Consider the following 16,598-nt stretch of genomic DNA (forward strand, 5'->3'; position numbering starts at 1 on the left):
AAAATCGGGAACAACAAATTGTTTCTGCTAAAGCAATTGATGACCTTTAAATATAAGGAAAGCAGCCATATCTTTGATCACATAAATGTTTTTCTGGGCGTCCTTGATCAGCTATCTGGAATGGGAGTTAATTTTGATGATGAGATACAAGGACTTTGGCTTTTTAATACTCTGCCAGACTCTTGGGAAACTCTTAGTGTTTCTTTGACAAATTCAGCTACTATAGGTAAGGTGAGCATGGAATATGCCAAGAGTGGTGTGTTGAACGAGGATATAAGGAGAAAATCTCAGGGTTCGTCCTCATAAGTAGATATCTTAGTTACTGAAGACCGGGCGAGAGATAGAACAAGAGGCTCAAGGAATAGAGGTAAAAGTAGAAGTAAGTCAAGGTCTAAATACTATAATATTACATGAAACTACTGTGGCAAGAAAGGACACATCAAAAGGTTTTGCCGCAAGTTGAATCAAGATACTAGAGAAGGAAAGAAAGCTGAAAATAACGAGAACAATGTTGCTGCTATTGTTCGAGATGACCTTCTTTTTGCTTATGATGAAAATGTCATCAATTTGGTATCCCATGAGACGAGCTGGATAGTAGATTTTGGAGCTACCTTACATGTCACACCAAGAAAAGACTTTCTCATCTTATACTCCTATTGATTCTGGAGTGTTAAAATGGGCAATGCTAGTGAAGTTAAGGTGTTTGGTGTTGGCACAGTTTGTTTGAAAACTAATAATGGTTCAATGTTAGTTCTTCAAGATGTCAAGCATGCTCTAGACTTTCCTTTCAATTTGATCTCCGTAGGAAGATTAGACGATGAAGGTTACCATAATGCCCTCTTTAATGGCCAATGGAAGCTCACCAAGGGCTCGTTAGTAGTGGCTCAAGGAGTCAAGTCTGGTTATTTATATGTGATACAGGGCTCTATTCTTAATGACTCAATAAATTTGGTGGAAAGTGATACTTTGTCAGAATTTGTGGTATCGAAGATTGAGCCATATAAGTGAGAAAGGATTACGTGTTTGGCCAAGAAAAGTTTGTTTTCTGGAGTGAAACAAGCAAAGCTGAAAATGTGCCTACATTGTTTAGCTGGCAAACAGAAAAGGGTTTCCTTTCATAGCCATCCTCCCTCAAGAAAGCCCGATTTATTGGAGCTAGTACACTCTGATTTGTGTGGTCCTGTTAAAGTAAAGTAAAAAGGTGGTGCACTTTACTTTTGACCTTCATTGATGATCATTCTCGTAAGCTCTGGGTGTATCCTTTGAAATCTAAAGATCAAGCACTTAGCGTATTTAAGGAATTTTAGGCCTTAGCTGAGAGACAAACGGGGAAGAAATTAAAATGTATTCGCACTGATAATGATGGTGAATATTGTGGTCCCTTTGATAACTATTGCAAGGAAAAAGGAATTCGTCATTAGAAAACTCCGCCCAGGACACCTCAACTGAATGGTTTGGCAGAGAGGATGAATAGAACTCTAGTTGAGAGAGTTAGATGCTTACTTTCAGAGGCTAAACTTCCAAATACGTTTTGGGTTGAAGCACTTAACACTGTTGCCTACGTTATCAATTTGTCTCCTGCAGTTGCTTTGGATGGTGATGTCCCAAATAAAGTTTGGTTTGCCAAAGATATTTCTTATGATCACCTGAGAGTTTTTGGGTGTAAAGCTTGAGTGCATGTTCCTAAAGATGAGAGATCGAAATTGGATGTCAAAACTAAGCAGTGCATCTTTATCGATTATGGTCAAGATGAGTTTGGGTATTGTTTTTATAATCCAGTTGACAATAAACTTATTAGAAGTCGTGATGCAATATTCTTTGAAGACCAAACTATTGAAGATATTGACAAATTTGAGAAGATAGATTCTCAGAATAATGAGAGCTTAGTTGATATTGATCCAGTTTCAATTGCTAAGGCACCTATTGCACATGAAGAAACCCAAGACAATGATGGAGATAGTGATCAAGATCAAAATGATCATCATGGTGTAAATGTTATGGATGCTCCAGTTGATGAAGTTGTGGTTGATCAACAACCAATTCTTGCACAGGTAACTACTTCGAATGCTCCTGAAACCTCTCTTAGAAGATCTACAAGGGAGAAACAAAAATTCATGCGCTATCCTCCTGATGAGTATGTACTTTTGACTGACATGGGAGAACCTGAAAATTATGATGAAGCCATGCAAGATACTCACAAAGATCAGTAGATCGAAGCGATGGAAGATGAGATGAAGTCACTCCATGAGAATGGCTCATATGAGTTAGTGAAATTGCCGAAAGGTAAGAGAGCTTTATCTAACAAATTGATATTCAGAATAAAGCAAGATAACCATACCTCTGCGCCTAGATACAAGGCGAGGTTAGTTGTTAAAGGTTTTGGTCAGAAGAAGGGAGTTGACTTTGATGAAATTTTCTCCCTTGTTGTGAAGATGTCTTCTATTCGTGTGGTTCTAGACTTAGCTGCAAGTCTAGATTTGGAGGTTGAGCAGATGAATGTCAAGACTGCTTTTTTTCATGGTGATTTAGATGAAGAGATTTATATGGAGCACCTTGAGGACTTCGTAGTTAAGCTTACAGATAAACATGGATTTTGTAGAAAATTGGCAGGCATGAAGCTTGTCAATAGTTCCTCTACTTAAAGAAACATTTGGCCCCTTGGCTGGAGGGAGAGTTTGTTGGGGTCATGCCCATGTTGTCCAGCCAAAGGCCCAATGGCCTAATCCTATTCTCTTTTAGTTTCCATTCCTATTTGGAATTGGATTCGGTTTATTCCTATTTTGAGTGGGTTTTGGCTTTAAGAGAAAGCACCACTCATGATCTATAAATAGAACAACCTTGGAGAATTATTCTATGCTCATTGATACAAGTCTTTGAAAGACTTAAGCACATAAGAGTGACTTTTGAGAGAGCTTTCGTCAAGAGAGAAGAGAGAAGAAAAATATTTGTTTTGCTACAGATTTTTATTTCGATCAGCCAACATTCAAATTATGTTTTCCGATTCGTTAGCCGTTGGATCCGGCTAAAATTTTGACTGAGTGTTCGTAGCATCTTGGTATTGGATTTGAACGGTGAAGATCGGATTTGGAGTCTCATAGCATATGATTTCCAGCCTCGAATAGCAGCTTCATTTTGTGGATTATACTCTTTCTTCAATTGATTAGTTGTTGCTCTTGTTGCTGTGTTTGGCACTTGTTGTGTAGCCAATTTGGAGAATTTTTGTAACCCTCTTATTGTTATAGTGGAGTTTTTTGGATCTTTATGATCTCGTGATTTTTACCTTCGATTTCAAGGATTTTCCACGTTAAAATTTGGTGTTCTTTATCTTCTTTATTTTTGGGTTTGCCTCTTCCTCGACATAACAAATCCATCGGCTGGACTTGCCTTGGCGGAATCAGGTCTGCATCCCAACAAACAAAGTAGATATCCCCATCCAAATCACTCCCACAACATTCATTTGGATGAGGTCTGTCATCGAAGTTTAACACTGAGTAACAATGCCATGAAAAAAAGATAGAAACAGTTCGACATGGTAGGACCAGACTAGTTGCACTTCCTCTAAAGTTTTTCGCCAAAAGAAATACCAGGCAATAAATGGTAAATCCCTCTACATGATTACATGGAAATCAAACAGTTATAATAGGTTCCCAAAGTCATGTTTTACCTTTTTCCTTCAGTCCTGTCCTACACAATTTCAATAGTTTCTAACGCATTATGGATATCAAGAAATCACTTGTGGTTAAGCGTAATACATAAAGCATAACATGAACCATGTCGAGAAGAGAGATAAAACAACTTCAATCGCATGCTAAATACTACTAAGCTATACAACTGTTATTAAAGAGAGCTGCATAAATGTCAGCGGTTTAATAGACAAGATTGTTAACAACGCGTAGCAGTTCTCTTATGATCACACCCTTTTTACATTATATAGATTGGCTTAATGCTATCATATCAACACTAATTTGCGACTCAGTTGATTCCCGAGAGAAGATAAATGGAGAACCGGCTTTTTACGTGCTTTCGCCTTCTTAATCTGGATCAGCTGGTCATAAACACACCAGGGAAAGCTAATGAAATGATCTCTTTTCAACCCCTCATTGTAGAGACCCCAATATGTATGATGATATGTAACGTGGTACCAAGCCGAAGCCTTTGCTAACATGTCATCTATATCACTACGCTTCTTGAACCAGGTCCTTGCTTCTTTCCTCAAAGACCTCACAGCAATACCAATGGCCTCTGCATCTTTTCTGCGGTCAAAAGTTTTTGATGCTTTCATGATGCCACCACTAAGTATTTCAGCCTCAGTTTTTACGCCGTAGTAGTCCATTAAATTACCAAGCTTGTTGTCGTATTCACTTTTGTAGTAAAAAGCTTCGTCAATGTAATCTTCGAATCCATTGACTATCATATCACCATCATATGATTTCCTGGCAACATCCATTGTGAAGGTCGCGATAGAGCAAGCCTGAGGTGTTTTGTCCTTCACTTTCTGGAAAAGTTTTCCAATAACTTTTTCCGAGTGATAGGTTGGCTTGTCTGGCTTTTCCATGAAGTCGGGGTATTCTTTAGGGCGCAACTGAGATGGTATTTCAGCAGGAACACCAGTCTTTGGAAAGTCAACTGCAATTGAAAAGAGCTGAGCGAGTTGTTTGCACGGATCACTCATGGCCATATCAGGTTCTCTGTCTGCAAATACAACATGCGCATTCGCTATGATTCCCAAACTGTCATTCACAATATAGTTGGTGAAGTACTCTTGAACTTCCTGCAGTAAGCAGAGAGTGGGCAATTTTAATTACATATACACATCTATAAGGTAAGAGAGGTTGAATACATCAGAAGCATGCTAAATTATGTAAGTAAAACTTAGTTGTTTGAAACCAGGGGTACCTCAATTGTGACATCATGATCCAACTGTGTGCTGGGTGCTGGAGTATAATCCATCGGCTGGACTTGCCTTGGCGGAATCAGGTCTGGATCCCAACAAACAAAATAGATATCCCCATCCAAATCACTTCCAGAACATTCATTTGGATGAGGTCTGTCATCAAAGTTTAAACACTGAGAAACAATGCCATGAAAAAAAAGATAAAAACAGTTCTTATAAGGATGGAAGCTAGTTTATTTGATAGAACTTTTCAGTCATGCCAAACATACAGTGTAAGAACAAGAGGTTGATCCAAGATATTAATTTTGATGGTTCAGGCCTTTAGGTTCTTACTGTTGTACCCATTACGCTTTTGAAATTATTAGGTTCAAATTATATTTTTTTAATAGTAACACACACAAATATATATTTATATATACACACACACACTTTGTGGCAGAAATGTTGGGATCAGTTGAACCCATTAACTATATGCTACATCATCCACTGCAACTAGCTTCACTATACACATTTGGTTTAATTATAAAATTTTATGGTAACTAAAGGATAGTAGAGATTTCAATGTGTCAAGAGTTCGAAATTTTGAAGAATAAACCAAACAAAGAAAGAAAGAAAAAGAAAAAAGTACTTAATTAAAACACAAGAAATGACACCAGGCATGCACATACTCGTGGGTGGGCCCAATTCTAGAAAAAGAAACGAAAAAATAACAAGAGACACAAGATTTGAATCCCCAATATCACTTAGAGAGGTGCACCCAATAACTATCACATCATGTGATACTTTGAGCTTGGGTACACACATATATTTAAGTCTTTTTGAAAAAAATAACATTACTATACATGATCTAAGGAGGAGAGCGTGGGTTCACGTGAACCGAGGAACCCCCCTTAGATATGCCAATATGTAAGAACGAGGCCATAAGTAAATACTACTCTAAATCAATAGAAATTCCACTTTCTTTTCAATGCAAACACAATGTAAGCTACTTCATAATGGTCATGTCAAGCTACACAAATTTTGAGTATATGCTTGTTTCCAGAATGAAATTTCATGACTATATAGATTCACTAGTGACTTCTTCCAGGAATTGATTTTCATAGTTGTTGGCCAAACATCTATGCCAACAACCGCGCTTTCATGCAAGAGTGACCAAACATTACATGGTCAAAGACTCGGTAGAACTTGAATTCCAGTTATGATTCTAATCAAGAATTCAACATGGTACGACAAGACTAGTTGCAATTTCTGTAAAGTTTTTCTAAATTCACTCACTAAAAGAAATAACACGTTTTGATAGTTAGTAAGACTAGGCAAGAAATGGTAAATCCCTCTATAAGATTACATGGAAATCAAACAGATATAATAGGTTTCCAAAGTAATGTTTTACCTTTTTCCTTTCTGGGGAAATACAACACAATCTACCATGTGGTGCAAAGCTGGAACATCAACAGCCCTTAAAACACGAATATCACCAGGATGCAAGCATGGATTTTTTGCAACGACCACATTTCCCTCGAGAATGAAATTACAGTTGGTGGATCCACTGTCATTAAAAGGATGTGATTCCTCATAAAACTGTCTACGTCCAGTACCAGTAAACTGAACAAACACCTGACCATATTCCAGGGTTCTGGATTCATCCAAGCATCCCATCATCGCTCTTCCATTTGGAATAAATATTCTTGATCGAGTCCGCAAATCGAGCAACTTTGAAGCCCGGAAAGTTTGCAGCATCATTGAAAGAAACGGCTCAGCATCAGGCATATAACCACAATTTAGCATCTCCTTGAGAATATTAGTGTTCTCTCCAGGAGACATCAATTCTAAAGCTTCCTGTGCCTTCAAAGAATCATGCAAGATAGCATCAAGCTGCTCTACCGCTTCATTTTGCTTCTGTTCGAAAACATCATCTTTCACCCCAAGTGTAGACAAGAGAGTAACCAGTTGACGATTAAGATAACAAGGCTGATATTTGCTCCATCCCAGGACATCTAACTTTATGTTGTTTGATTCATATTTCAACATGCTCTTTCTCAAAGATAACTTCATTGATGAATATGGATCAACAGCCACAACACCTTTATATCCACCATAACGAATCTGAAAAGAAGATGGAGTATACTGAAGGCCACATTTTATGGCAACTCTACGAGCAAAGTCAGCAGATATTTTTCCAATTCCATCAGAAAAGATGTAGTTGGTTCCATGAAGCGAACAAACTACATCAGGAATAACTTCAGCCTCATGCCTACCGACACTCAAAGTTTCTCTGGAGGAACCAAAAGATTGGCCAAGTCTGGCAGCATATTTTGCGACATTCCTGATTTGCTGAAAATCACCCATCCATGTTCTTATATCATTTGCAGTAAGGCCAGGTCTTGATGCAAACATCCACACTGAATTATCCCGCAACTGGCTCGATGAAAATGCAAGAAATTCAAATCTTTTATCACCAATTATAAAGCCATTCCGAAGAGTTGATAGGATCCTCTCATAGATGTCTGTCCTGATACCATTTCCACTACTAGCTCTTGTTAATAAATCTGTAGAATGTATTTTCTCCCACTCCTCATCAACAAAAGAAACTCGAAGAAAGTTATCTATGTCTTCAGAATAATTGCGCAGAACCCGATTCGATACATTAACCTCTGGACCACAAAAATAAACTTTGCATGGTGTTACTAGGACCCTTCTTACATACACCAATCCATCATCTAAAGTGATGGACGGAGATTTTGGAAGTTGTCTGCGGTTGAGGTACTCATCATACTGCTCAGTTAGCCACCTCACTGGATCATAACAACACTCCTTTAAATAGTACAGTTTCTCCAAGGCGTGTTCAATGCATGCAATATTTCTCCTTCGAGGGTCAACTAATTGGAAAAAGTTAAAATTTAATGCTAGTCCAGGAAAGCATCCATGTTGTATCAAGGAACTAATTTTAAACAATATCTTGTAGGGCAACTCAACACCTTCAGGAAGGTGGACAATGGGAACCAGAGCCAAATTTTGAGAGAATGAAAAGGTGTAACCAGTCTGTAAAATAACTTGGCTCACACTTTCTTTATAGTAAAAAAAACTTTCGCTGAAATTTGGAAGTCGACCACCATTACGAAACTCCAAACATAAGCTAGAAGATAGCCCTATCCAAGATGTAGTGAAATCTGTTGTCCTTACCCACTGATCATCAGGAGTTTCCTTAAAGAAGCTATAACAGGAGCCTTCAAGTCTCTTATAGATCCGAGGAGCACCAAATAACTAAATCACAGAAATCGAATGAATAAATCGATAATAAATCTCATGGTAAATCAGTAAAGTAGACTACAGATCTACCATATTTCAATTATATAAAGCGATATATTAACTGATGCAACTATACTCGTGAAGAAATTTAGTTGGTAAAAAGAAACTGTCAATGTTCACTAATCATCTTTCGAGTTTTCTTCTTTAATAAAAACTAAGCACAAAAATATAATTGAACTAAAAGGGCTATCCAAATGGCTCTAGTCTATGAAACACACTTTTGCACCTAGTAATTTTCCAGTCTATTTCACATGATAAATATTCATGCTTGTTAAAAGACTATTAGAAGCAATGCAGTACTTCAAAATAGATGTTTGAGCCGTAGTCAAAGCAAAAATCACTGACAAATGAAAAAGGACAATGTAAATAACACTATTAGAATGTCTCACCTAGCAAATATCCCAAAAAGAATAGCTGAAACGGTAAAGGTTGACTCATAAACTGAAAAAAGGGCACTATAGCTGAAACGGTAAAGGTTGACTCATAAACTGAAAAAAGGGCACTAAAATAAATAAATAAATTACAATTTTAAAGATGCCAAACTTTGCCCAAAAAAAATAGCAATATATTTTAACTCATCATAAAATCCTGATTAGCGAGCAAAGAGAGGATAAAGGAGGAAAAGAAGAACTATCTTGATGTTAAGTTTACAGAAATCATCAATTATTGAATGAACAAAGGAGCCATTTTGGAGCAGAAATTTAGCAATTCTAAACCAATTTAGAGTCCTATATTGGTGTTTTTATACTGGAATTGAGCTTTAGAGGTATGTCTAATTCTCCCAGGTTTCCCGGAAACAGCCTCTCTACCCTCGAGATAGGGGAAAGGTCTACGTACACTCTATCCTCCCCAGACTCCATTAGTGGGATTATTGTTGGGTTGTTGTTGTTGTCTAATTCTCCCAGGTGTTGCTGCCTTTTATTTTCTTTCCTTATTTGTAATTCTTGTAAAGGTCATTTTAAACCCCAATGGCTTGAGGGAATAATCAAGTGAACTATTCCCCGCCCTCTTCTCTTCTTTCTTGTTTCTCAATATTGTCCACGGTCCAAATATCCAATCTTGGGCGTGAGAGGAGAACGGGGGTGTTAGAGTCGCACATCGTTATGGGATGAGGTAATTAATTTCCTTACACAGTCTTTGAGCAATCTCAACTCACAAGCTTGCTTTTGGGGTTGGATTAACGCCAAAGGTTCATTTCCTAACAGTTTCCATGTTGTTCTTCTAGTTTGTCAACAAATGAGAAAGAAATTAACCGAGGAAACTAACAATAGGCAAGATATAAATGGGTTGCCACATTGCAATATAGGGAAGCTGGAAAAGGGAGAGAGATTGAGTTGGTAGTGGCTGGTGGGGAACCTGGAGAGAATGGAGAAATTTACTCGCCGACCATGATCGCACTCACCCACTAGGTCTTATGACCCAAGTGCTCACGTGTCGCATTCTTATCGAGTTGAAGTGTCTATCTGGACACTAGTAAACTTTTAGTGTCTAACTGACATTTCATACCAACTCCGAGTGGCTATCTGTGTATTTGGCCCAGTTTTCCCCATTGCAACAATATCAATTTCCTACACTTTCAGACTCTAAATAGCACAATTTCAAAGCTCACAAAATAGTTGCAAATTCTTGCTGTATCATAAAATCTTGTGAGTTCTTTTTTCTTTGGGATAAAGAACCTTGTTACAGTCTAGATCTTGTCTCTGAAGCCAATCTTTAGCATATATTCTATCATTATTCATTAACCAATGAAAGCCATTCTATTTTTGGCTTTTGGTGACTACGGCCTTTTGAGCAAAGGAAGTCAAGAAGCTACAAGGATACATTTAGTGACTAGGGCCTTTTGTAAAGCAAATCAAGAGGCTGCAGAGATAGTTTATTGAACCACATAGGAAAACACAGATTGCAAATAATATAGAGCCATCTCAGAACAGGTTCTTATCATCATCGGCCGGAAAGTTGACACACTATATATCCTTTTCCAGTATTACACAAACAATTGACAGGTGCAAAGCTGGTGTGCGTCTAACTTTTGCATGCATAACAGATATACAGAAATGATTTTGCCTCAAAAGAAGCGGATCAACAAACAATAAGACACTCAATACATGAGAACTGTGTACTATTCAACCAACAATCAAATAGTCACAAATATTCACAAAGACTAGCACATGGAGAAGGATGAAAAGCATAGCAAAAAAGGTTTGGAATAATTCAAAAACCTGTAGGAGGAGAAACTGAGCATTTTGACCATATGGACGATGAAGGACAACTTGCCATATATTTTCATATGAAAGCTGAAGTTTATAATCAGCTGAAGCATGAGATAAAAAGAAGTAAATTTTCTTCAATCCAATGCCAAATTTAACTGAAACACCTTTACTTCCCAACACTGCAAACTTCTTGTCTGATATCAGACATCCAAAATTCAGAGTTACGCCATCCATGTGTTGCACATATGTCCGCGGTTGGACAATATCAGTTTTCATTTCCCAAGCCTTCAAATAAGAAGTTCCATAATACAACCGCTTACTAGCCAAATCGATGATAAATTCTGCGCTTTTGTTGTTGGCAAATTGAACTATGGCGAATGCTCTACGTCCACCTTTGGACTGTTTAACCTCCACAGCATAGACAGTTCCATTTCCTGTATGATTCTCTAAGAATTTCTTGACCGCTTCGGCAGACAGAAGATAAGGGAATCCAAAAACCTGAATTGTCTTTCCCATATAGCCAAATTCCAAGTGCAGTTCAACTGTCAAATACTAATCACCACCAGATTACCCTCTGAAGTCACATACATGTGTAATACAAGTAAGAATACTAGTATAATAAAAATAAAATAACAAGATTAAGGTAAAAGAGTTGCTAGCTAAAAGAAGAGCTAAAAATTACTTGGTAAAGAAAGAGCCAAAAGTTATGCAAATCTAAGACTAAGTATTTAAAAGGAATACAGCAAGCTACGACTAGATTATGCATCAGTTGCATAAAAACTTAAAAGACACAGTCGATGGTAAAGAAAAACCTCCTAAAAGAATTAAACTGATGACTAATACTTTCCAAGCCTCTTCTTGATCATATTCCTATCTATGAAACGTGTAACTACTTGTTCTCCTAATATTAACAGTCAACACTTCCTACTGAAAGAACTGACATACAGAAACACAATCAAGTCAGAACAATCCAAGGTTGAAATTAGGAGAAATATTATGAAGAAATAAACCTCAATTTTTGGTCAATTTCAGTCAATCAATCATCTAGCTAAATCCTAAATGGGGTTTTTTACTTTCTTCAGTGTAGCAAATTACTAACTTACCTTATCATATTAACCAACGATTTCTACTGCTTTTACGCTCGTCTGGTCTTTCATACTGCTTTTTGCATAGCTAGCATCATAGTCTGGTGCTCACATTTGCTTCGTAGGCAGTGATCAATGAAGAGCTAACTAAAACATTAAAATGAGATGGAAATAAAAGAGTGGATATATTCTTCCACTAGGAATTTTACCACCATGATCAGAGGCCGACCTATGTGTTATAGTGAGGGGTCACCTTCGAGCTCTACATCCTTTAGTAGGCACTGGTTGAGCAGAATATTGTGCCCCATCGCACAAAAATCATGGGTCTGCCTCTGCCCATGATCGGCTCACAAAACCATGGAAAGATTCAAATAACTCAAACTTCAAAAAAAAGAAAGCTCCAAGAAACAGTTGAGACTAAAATGAGGTAAACATTGAAGCCAAACATTATATAAGATGCTTTAAACACATAAACAACACAAAAACCAACAAGGGTTGTGGAGTAGTACAAGAGGTCTCAGTTTGGCCCAAAGTATAGAGTTGCCTTTGTTAGGAAGTGTTTTAACCTAATTTGGGACTTCCTGTTGTGAAACCGGATTTAGTCTAATCCCAATGCTGCTGATACCCGAACACCGGATGAGACAACAATAAACCCAGTGAAGCCCCACAAGCAGGGTCTGGGTTACACCTACTAATCCGGATTTAGTTTAACACCAAACACCGGATGAGACAACAATAGATCCAATCCGGATTTAGTCTAACACCGATCCGAATACCGGATGAGACAACAATAGACCCAATGAAGCCCCACAAATGGGGTCTGAGAAGTATGATGTGCACGTAGACCTTACACTTTCACGGGAGGGTAGAGTGGTTCGGCTCATGAAACATGAAAATAAATTGTAGAAACAAGCAATATCAACATCAAGGGCCAAAAAAGATAATAATAGCAAACTAAGAGCCAGAAAATAGACGGAAGAAAGCAGTAGCAACAAGCATCAATCACAGCAAGATACTAAGCGTAATAGGAAGTGAATCAAAAGTATTAACAAGATGAGATGGGGGAATTAGAAGAGACTTACTTGCTATGCAAAAACTCCTCACTTATACTCTTTGCCTCAAAACCCTCTGATCTTTCAACTACACTAACTAGTAGTGACACAAACTACCAACTTTTGTTTGAACATATATAGAGAGAGAGGAGAGCATATAGTCAATCCCTAGTCAAATTTATTTCCTTCCAAGCTAAGAATACTTCTTTATGTTTCTTTATCAAAAGTAACATTCCTTCAATGAACAGGGTTACAATAATGTAGCTTTTTCTTTCTTACTTTTTTCCCTTTTTTTCCTTTCTAAACAGGAACAGGGTACAATAATTCAATTGCCAAACTTTTGGAATTTGTTTTGCTGACGTATTGAGAATTACGTAAGACTACCAATCAACGCGTTTCGACGAATCATTTGTTCTTACTGTTTCTCTTTTGTTTTTTCTTACCTTCACATTTGTTTATCATTTCATACTCCTTTAAGCTACATATTAAGGGTGTGTTTGCTACGAAACAAAAATATTCTTTGAAAATATTTACCTAGGAAAATGAGTAGTTTTATTACTTATTTTTTTTTATATTTTGTAGGTGAGTGAAAAAATTTCGAAAAATATTTTCTAGTGTTTAATTAGTGAGAAGAAAATATTATTTTAAAAAATATACTCCCTTTGTTTCAATTTATGTGAATTTATTTTTTTTAGTCCATGCCAAAAGGGAATGACCCATTTCCTTATTTAGAAATAATTTACCTTTATGCAATGATTTATAACGACAAAAAGTATTTGTACCTCATTTTACATCACAAGTTCAAAATTCTTACTACGTATCTTTTTTCTTAAACTTCGTGTCCAATAAAATGTGTTCACATAAATTGAAACACATGGAGCATAATTTAGGCAAACACTACGGGAGTGAGTATGGGTGGCAAAAGGGGGGTCGAGAAGGGAGTGGGGCTGGGGGTGCGGAGTTGGGTGGGTAGGGAATGGGGGTTGGGGGTAGGTGGTTGGGCGGGGAGAGGGGGTTAGGGTGAGCATGGGGTTAGGTGATTGGGATGGTGAGTGGGGTTTGGTGGGTGTGAGAGATAAGGTAAGAAATATTGAAAAAGAGTTTATGCGTTAAACGTAAATGAGTTCATGAGGAAATATTTAAGCCAACACACCCTAAATTAAAGAATATGTCCATTCATACCAAATACACTCTGAGTTAATTTTTGAAATGAATTTCTACGGGGATAAGTGTGTATCTTGACTTACTTTTTTTATTTTGTAAGGTTGTTATATGTTGGTATATGAATTGGTTTTCTAACCAAATAAATACAAACTAGTGACAAACTCAAGATTTTGAAGTTATAAATATTCTATCGATTTTCATCGACTAAATGGCTACTTACATTAATTGACTTGCGATAATATTAATGATGTTGATGTTGGACTTTGATATGATGACTACAAGTATATTGTATTAATATTAACCCAAGGTAAAATATATGCAACCCCTTAAAGTTATCATAAATTTCATTTGAACTTCAAACTGAAGCTATTTCCTATCTAACACCATTACACCTAATCAATATTCTAAATATGTCTATTAAACACCTAATTGTTTCCTATTAGACACAAATTATTTAAACGTTCTTTATATTTCTTTATTATATTAGACTGAATTACTATCCTAAAGACCCCCCAAATTATTCACGTTTCTGTTAGTCCCTTAAATTATAGTAATATTTTTTTTTATCTAAAACCTCGTGCAGTTCCAAGTAGCATTCACGTGGCATTTTACATTCTATTTATATATAGCATGTGAAAACTCGAAAATAGATCAAAAGAGCATCAATATGGCATTTTACATGATATTTTTAATATTAATTGTCACACCTCCTTTTTGCGCGCCCGCCCCGAAGGATTAAATGCGCGAGGGAGTTTTTCCAATTTAAGTGACAATATTCGAAATGTGATTATTTATTTAATTCAGAGTCGCCACTTGGGAAAGGTTTGGCTTTTGGTGTCCCAAGTCACCAGTTTATCTTGAATCCCAAATCGAGGAAATTTTCGACTTTTCCAAATGAAGTCTGCGAACCAGAAATTCTAAGTAAGGAATTCTGTTGACCCGAGGGAAGGTGTTAGGCACCCTCGAATCCCGTGGTTCTAGCACGGTCGCTTAAACTGTTATAATGGCTAAATATCTGATTTAAATACATGTTGTGACTTATGTGCTTTTATTAAGTTTAAACCGCTTTTATTATCATTTATTTTTATAGAATTGCAACGTCGTGAAAATGCATCTCGAACCACGTCACAATCAATGCACCCGTAGTTGTTAACACATTTCGACTCCGTTGAGATTTGGATTCGGGTCACATCAATGTGCACCCGAGTTTAAGAATGTAATTTAATTAAGCCGCGCCTAAAGAGCCTAACGCGTTATTATTTTTGGGAAGGGCCATGAAATTTACTAAACGGCCTGTCCTGAATTCTAAATATTTATTATGTTTAGTTATTGAGGGCCCCGCAATTTATATTTTTTATTTGGCGAGGCTCGTCTCTATTTTAGAAAGGATATCCTAAAGCGTCTACATTTCTATTACATTTGTCTCTAATAAAATGAAAGAAAGAGGATTATGTGCTAATTACATGCTTGACCAGCTTCAGATCCTTACTTGATTATCTGATTTTATGAGGCGTGAGTTATTTTGTGCCTTATTTCATGGATGAGCATGTTGTTAAATTGTCAGGGGAAATTAAACCAAATCAGTAGATTAATAGAACTGTTAAAAGCTTATGATAAATGTTCTTCAGATCCGAGTTTGAAACTCGCTTATTTAAACCAAATCAGTGGAATTAACTTATCGGAAACTACTACTAATAGAGTTTGAACAGGATCCTGTGAACTATCTACAAAGATTCAATAAAACTAAATATCATATCTGGCAAGCTTAAAGCATTCTTTTCTATACATGCAGAATATTAGTTGAAAAGTTACCTAATTATCTGTGTGTTAAAACACTCATACATTCCTCATTAGACAACCCATTAAGCAAACGAAATCACAATTTAGGACGGACTAAGCTGCGATTAAGTACAAGGCTACCTAACGTGTTTCTTTATTGAATTACAAACTAAACAAATTACATAGATCTTAATAACATTCGTAAAAAACTGTAACTGCAGCAAACGAATGATTAAACTCCTGCATATCTTTGATTTCATGCTTTCATTGTTACATCAGATGCAAAGTCTTAGTATGTACCTGGATGTTGGATACAACAGAAGAAGCAAGGGGTCAGTAGGACAATAGACGCAACACCAAACAGCAGCAGTAACAGCAGGTACAAATAGGACAGCTCCCAGTGCAGGATACAGTTAGAACCGATAAAAATGGCAGAAAGGCAGCAGCAGACAATGCAGTAGGAAACAGAAATCCAGACAATCCAATTCCAAGGGAATCAACCAAGGCAAACCAAACCGACACACTTTAGCTGATACTTGAAAGAAAAGAAAACCGACTGAATAGGCTGAGCAGGCTAAGAATTGAACAAAAGCAAGAAGAAAACCAGTTTCTGATTTCTGTATTTTTATTCCTCTTACTATCTATTTCTTTTCAAAATCCAATGTCCAATTTCAGTCTTGGAATCTATTTTTGGCTATCCAAAAGAATTCTTTTCCAGTTTTCTGTTTTTCAGAACTCAACTCTCCTAAAAAATGTTCCCTCTCAATTCACCTTGTTCTTTTTGTCTGTCTGTGTGTGTGTCTATCCCTCCATGTGTGTCCCCCTTTTATCAGCCTCAAATCAACCCTTTAACAACCTGTTTAGACCATCAGAACACCCTCCCATGTGCTACTCCCTTTCAGTTTCCACTCACTATTTAAATAAGAGCACAACCCCATGATATTCCCTTGGCAGGCTTAACTTTTTAGTAATGTTTATTATTTCTGAAACTTAAAGCAGAATATGGGCAGCATGATGTAGTCTGACAGCATATGCTGTCAAACTATTTAATTCAAAAAGCACTTAGGCAGGGCACAGGCTGTGCACAAATGCACATGTTGTGCACAAG

The 16,598-nt window shown here is 37.0% G+C and overlaps 1 protein-coding gene across 3 annotated transcripts; it reads right to left on the minus strand.

Annotated features, from left to right (window-relative positions):
• Nucleotides 1-3,787: 3,787 nt before the first annotated feature.
• Nucleotides 3,788-12,864, minus strand: LOC107788900 (putative RNA-dependent RNA polymerase 1). Of its 3 annotated transcripts, none has more exons than XM_016610634.2 (5): nt 12,578-12,864; nt 10,420-10,984; nt 6,285-8,155; nt 4,897-5,047; nt 3,788-4,771 (listed from the first exon to the last, which is right to left on the minus strand). In XM_016610634.2, exons 2-5 carry the CDS (start codon nt 10,924-10,926, stop codon nt 3,950-3,952), a joined length of 3,351 nt encoding a protein of 1,116 aa, XP_016466120.1. In that variant the 5' UTR covers nt 10,927-10,984; nt 12,578-12,864; the 3' UTR covers nt 3,788-3,949. The 3 variants fall into 3 exon arrangements, with proteins under 3 accessions (XP_016466120.1, XP_075109535.1, XP_075109534.1); XM_075253434.1 differs by having other exon boundaries at nt 10,420-10,962; nt 12,578-12,841; XM_075253433.1 differs by lacking the exon at nt 12,578-12,864 and adding an exon at nt 11,514-12,543.
• Between the last annotated feature and the right edge of the window lie 3,734 nt (nt 12,865-16,598).

This window comes from Nicotiana tabacum, chromosome 5 (assembly GCF_000715075.1).
Source record: "Nicotiana tabacum cultivar K326 chromosome 5, ASM71507v2, whole genome shotgun sequence".
Lineage (NCBI taxonomy): Eukaryota > Viridiplantae > Streptophyta > Magnoliopsida > Solanales > Solanaceae > Nicotiana > Nicotiana tabacum.

Bases quoted from the DNA above. Each gene is read 5' to 3' on its own strand.
- LOC107788900 (XM_016610634.2), bottom strand. From the start codon at position 10,926: ATGGGAAAGACAATTCAGGTTTTTGGATTCCCTTATCTTCTGTCTGCC. The intron at 5,048-6,284 runs GTAAAACATTAC...CTTTGATGACAG, and splicing joins TTTCCCCAGAAAGGAAAAAG to ACCTCATCCAAATGAATGTT. The intron at 4,772-4,896 runs GTACCCCTGGTT...TGCTTACTGCAG, and splicing joins ATCATGATGTCACAATTGAG to GAAGTTCAAGAGTACTTCAC.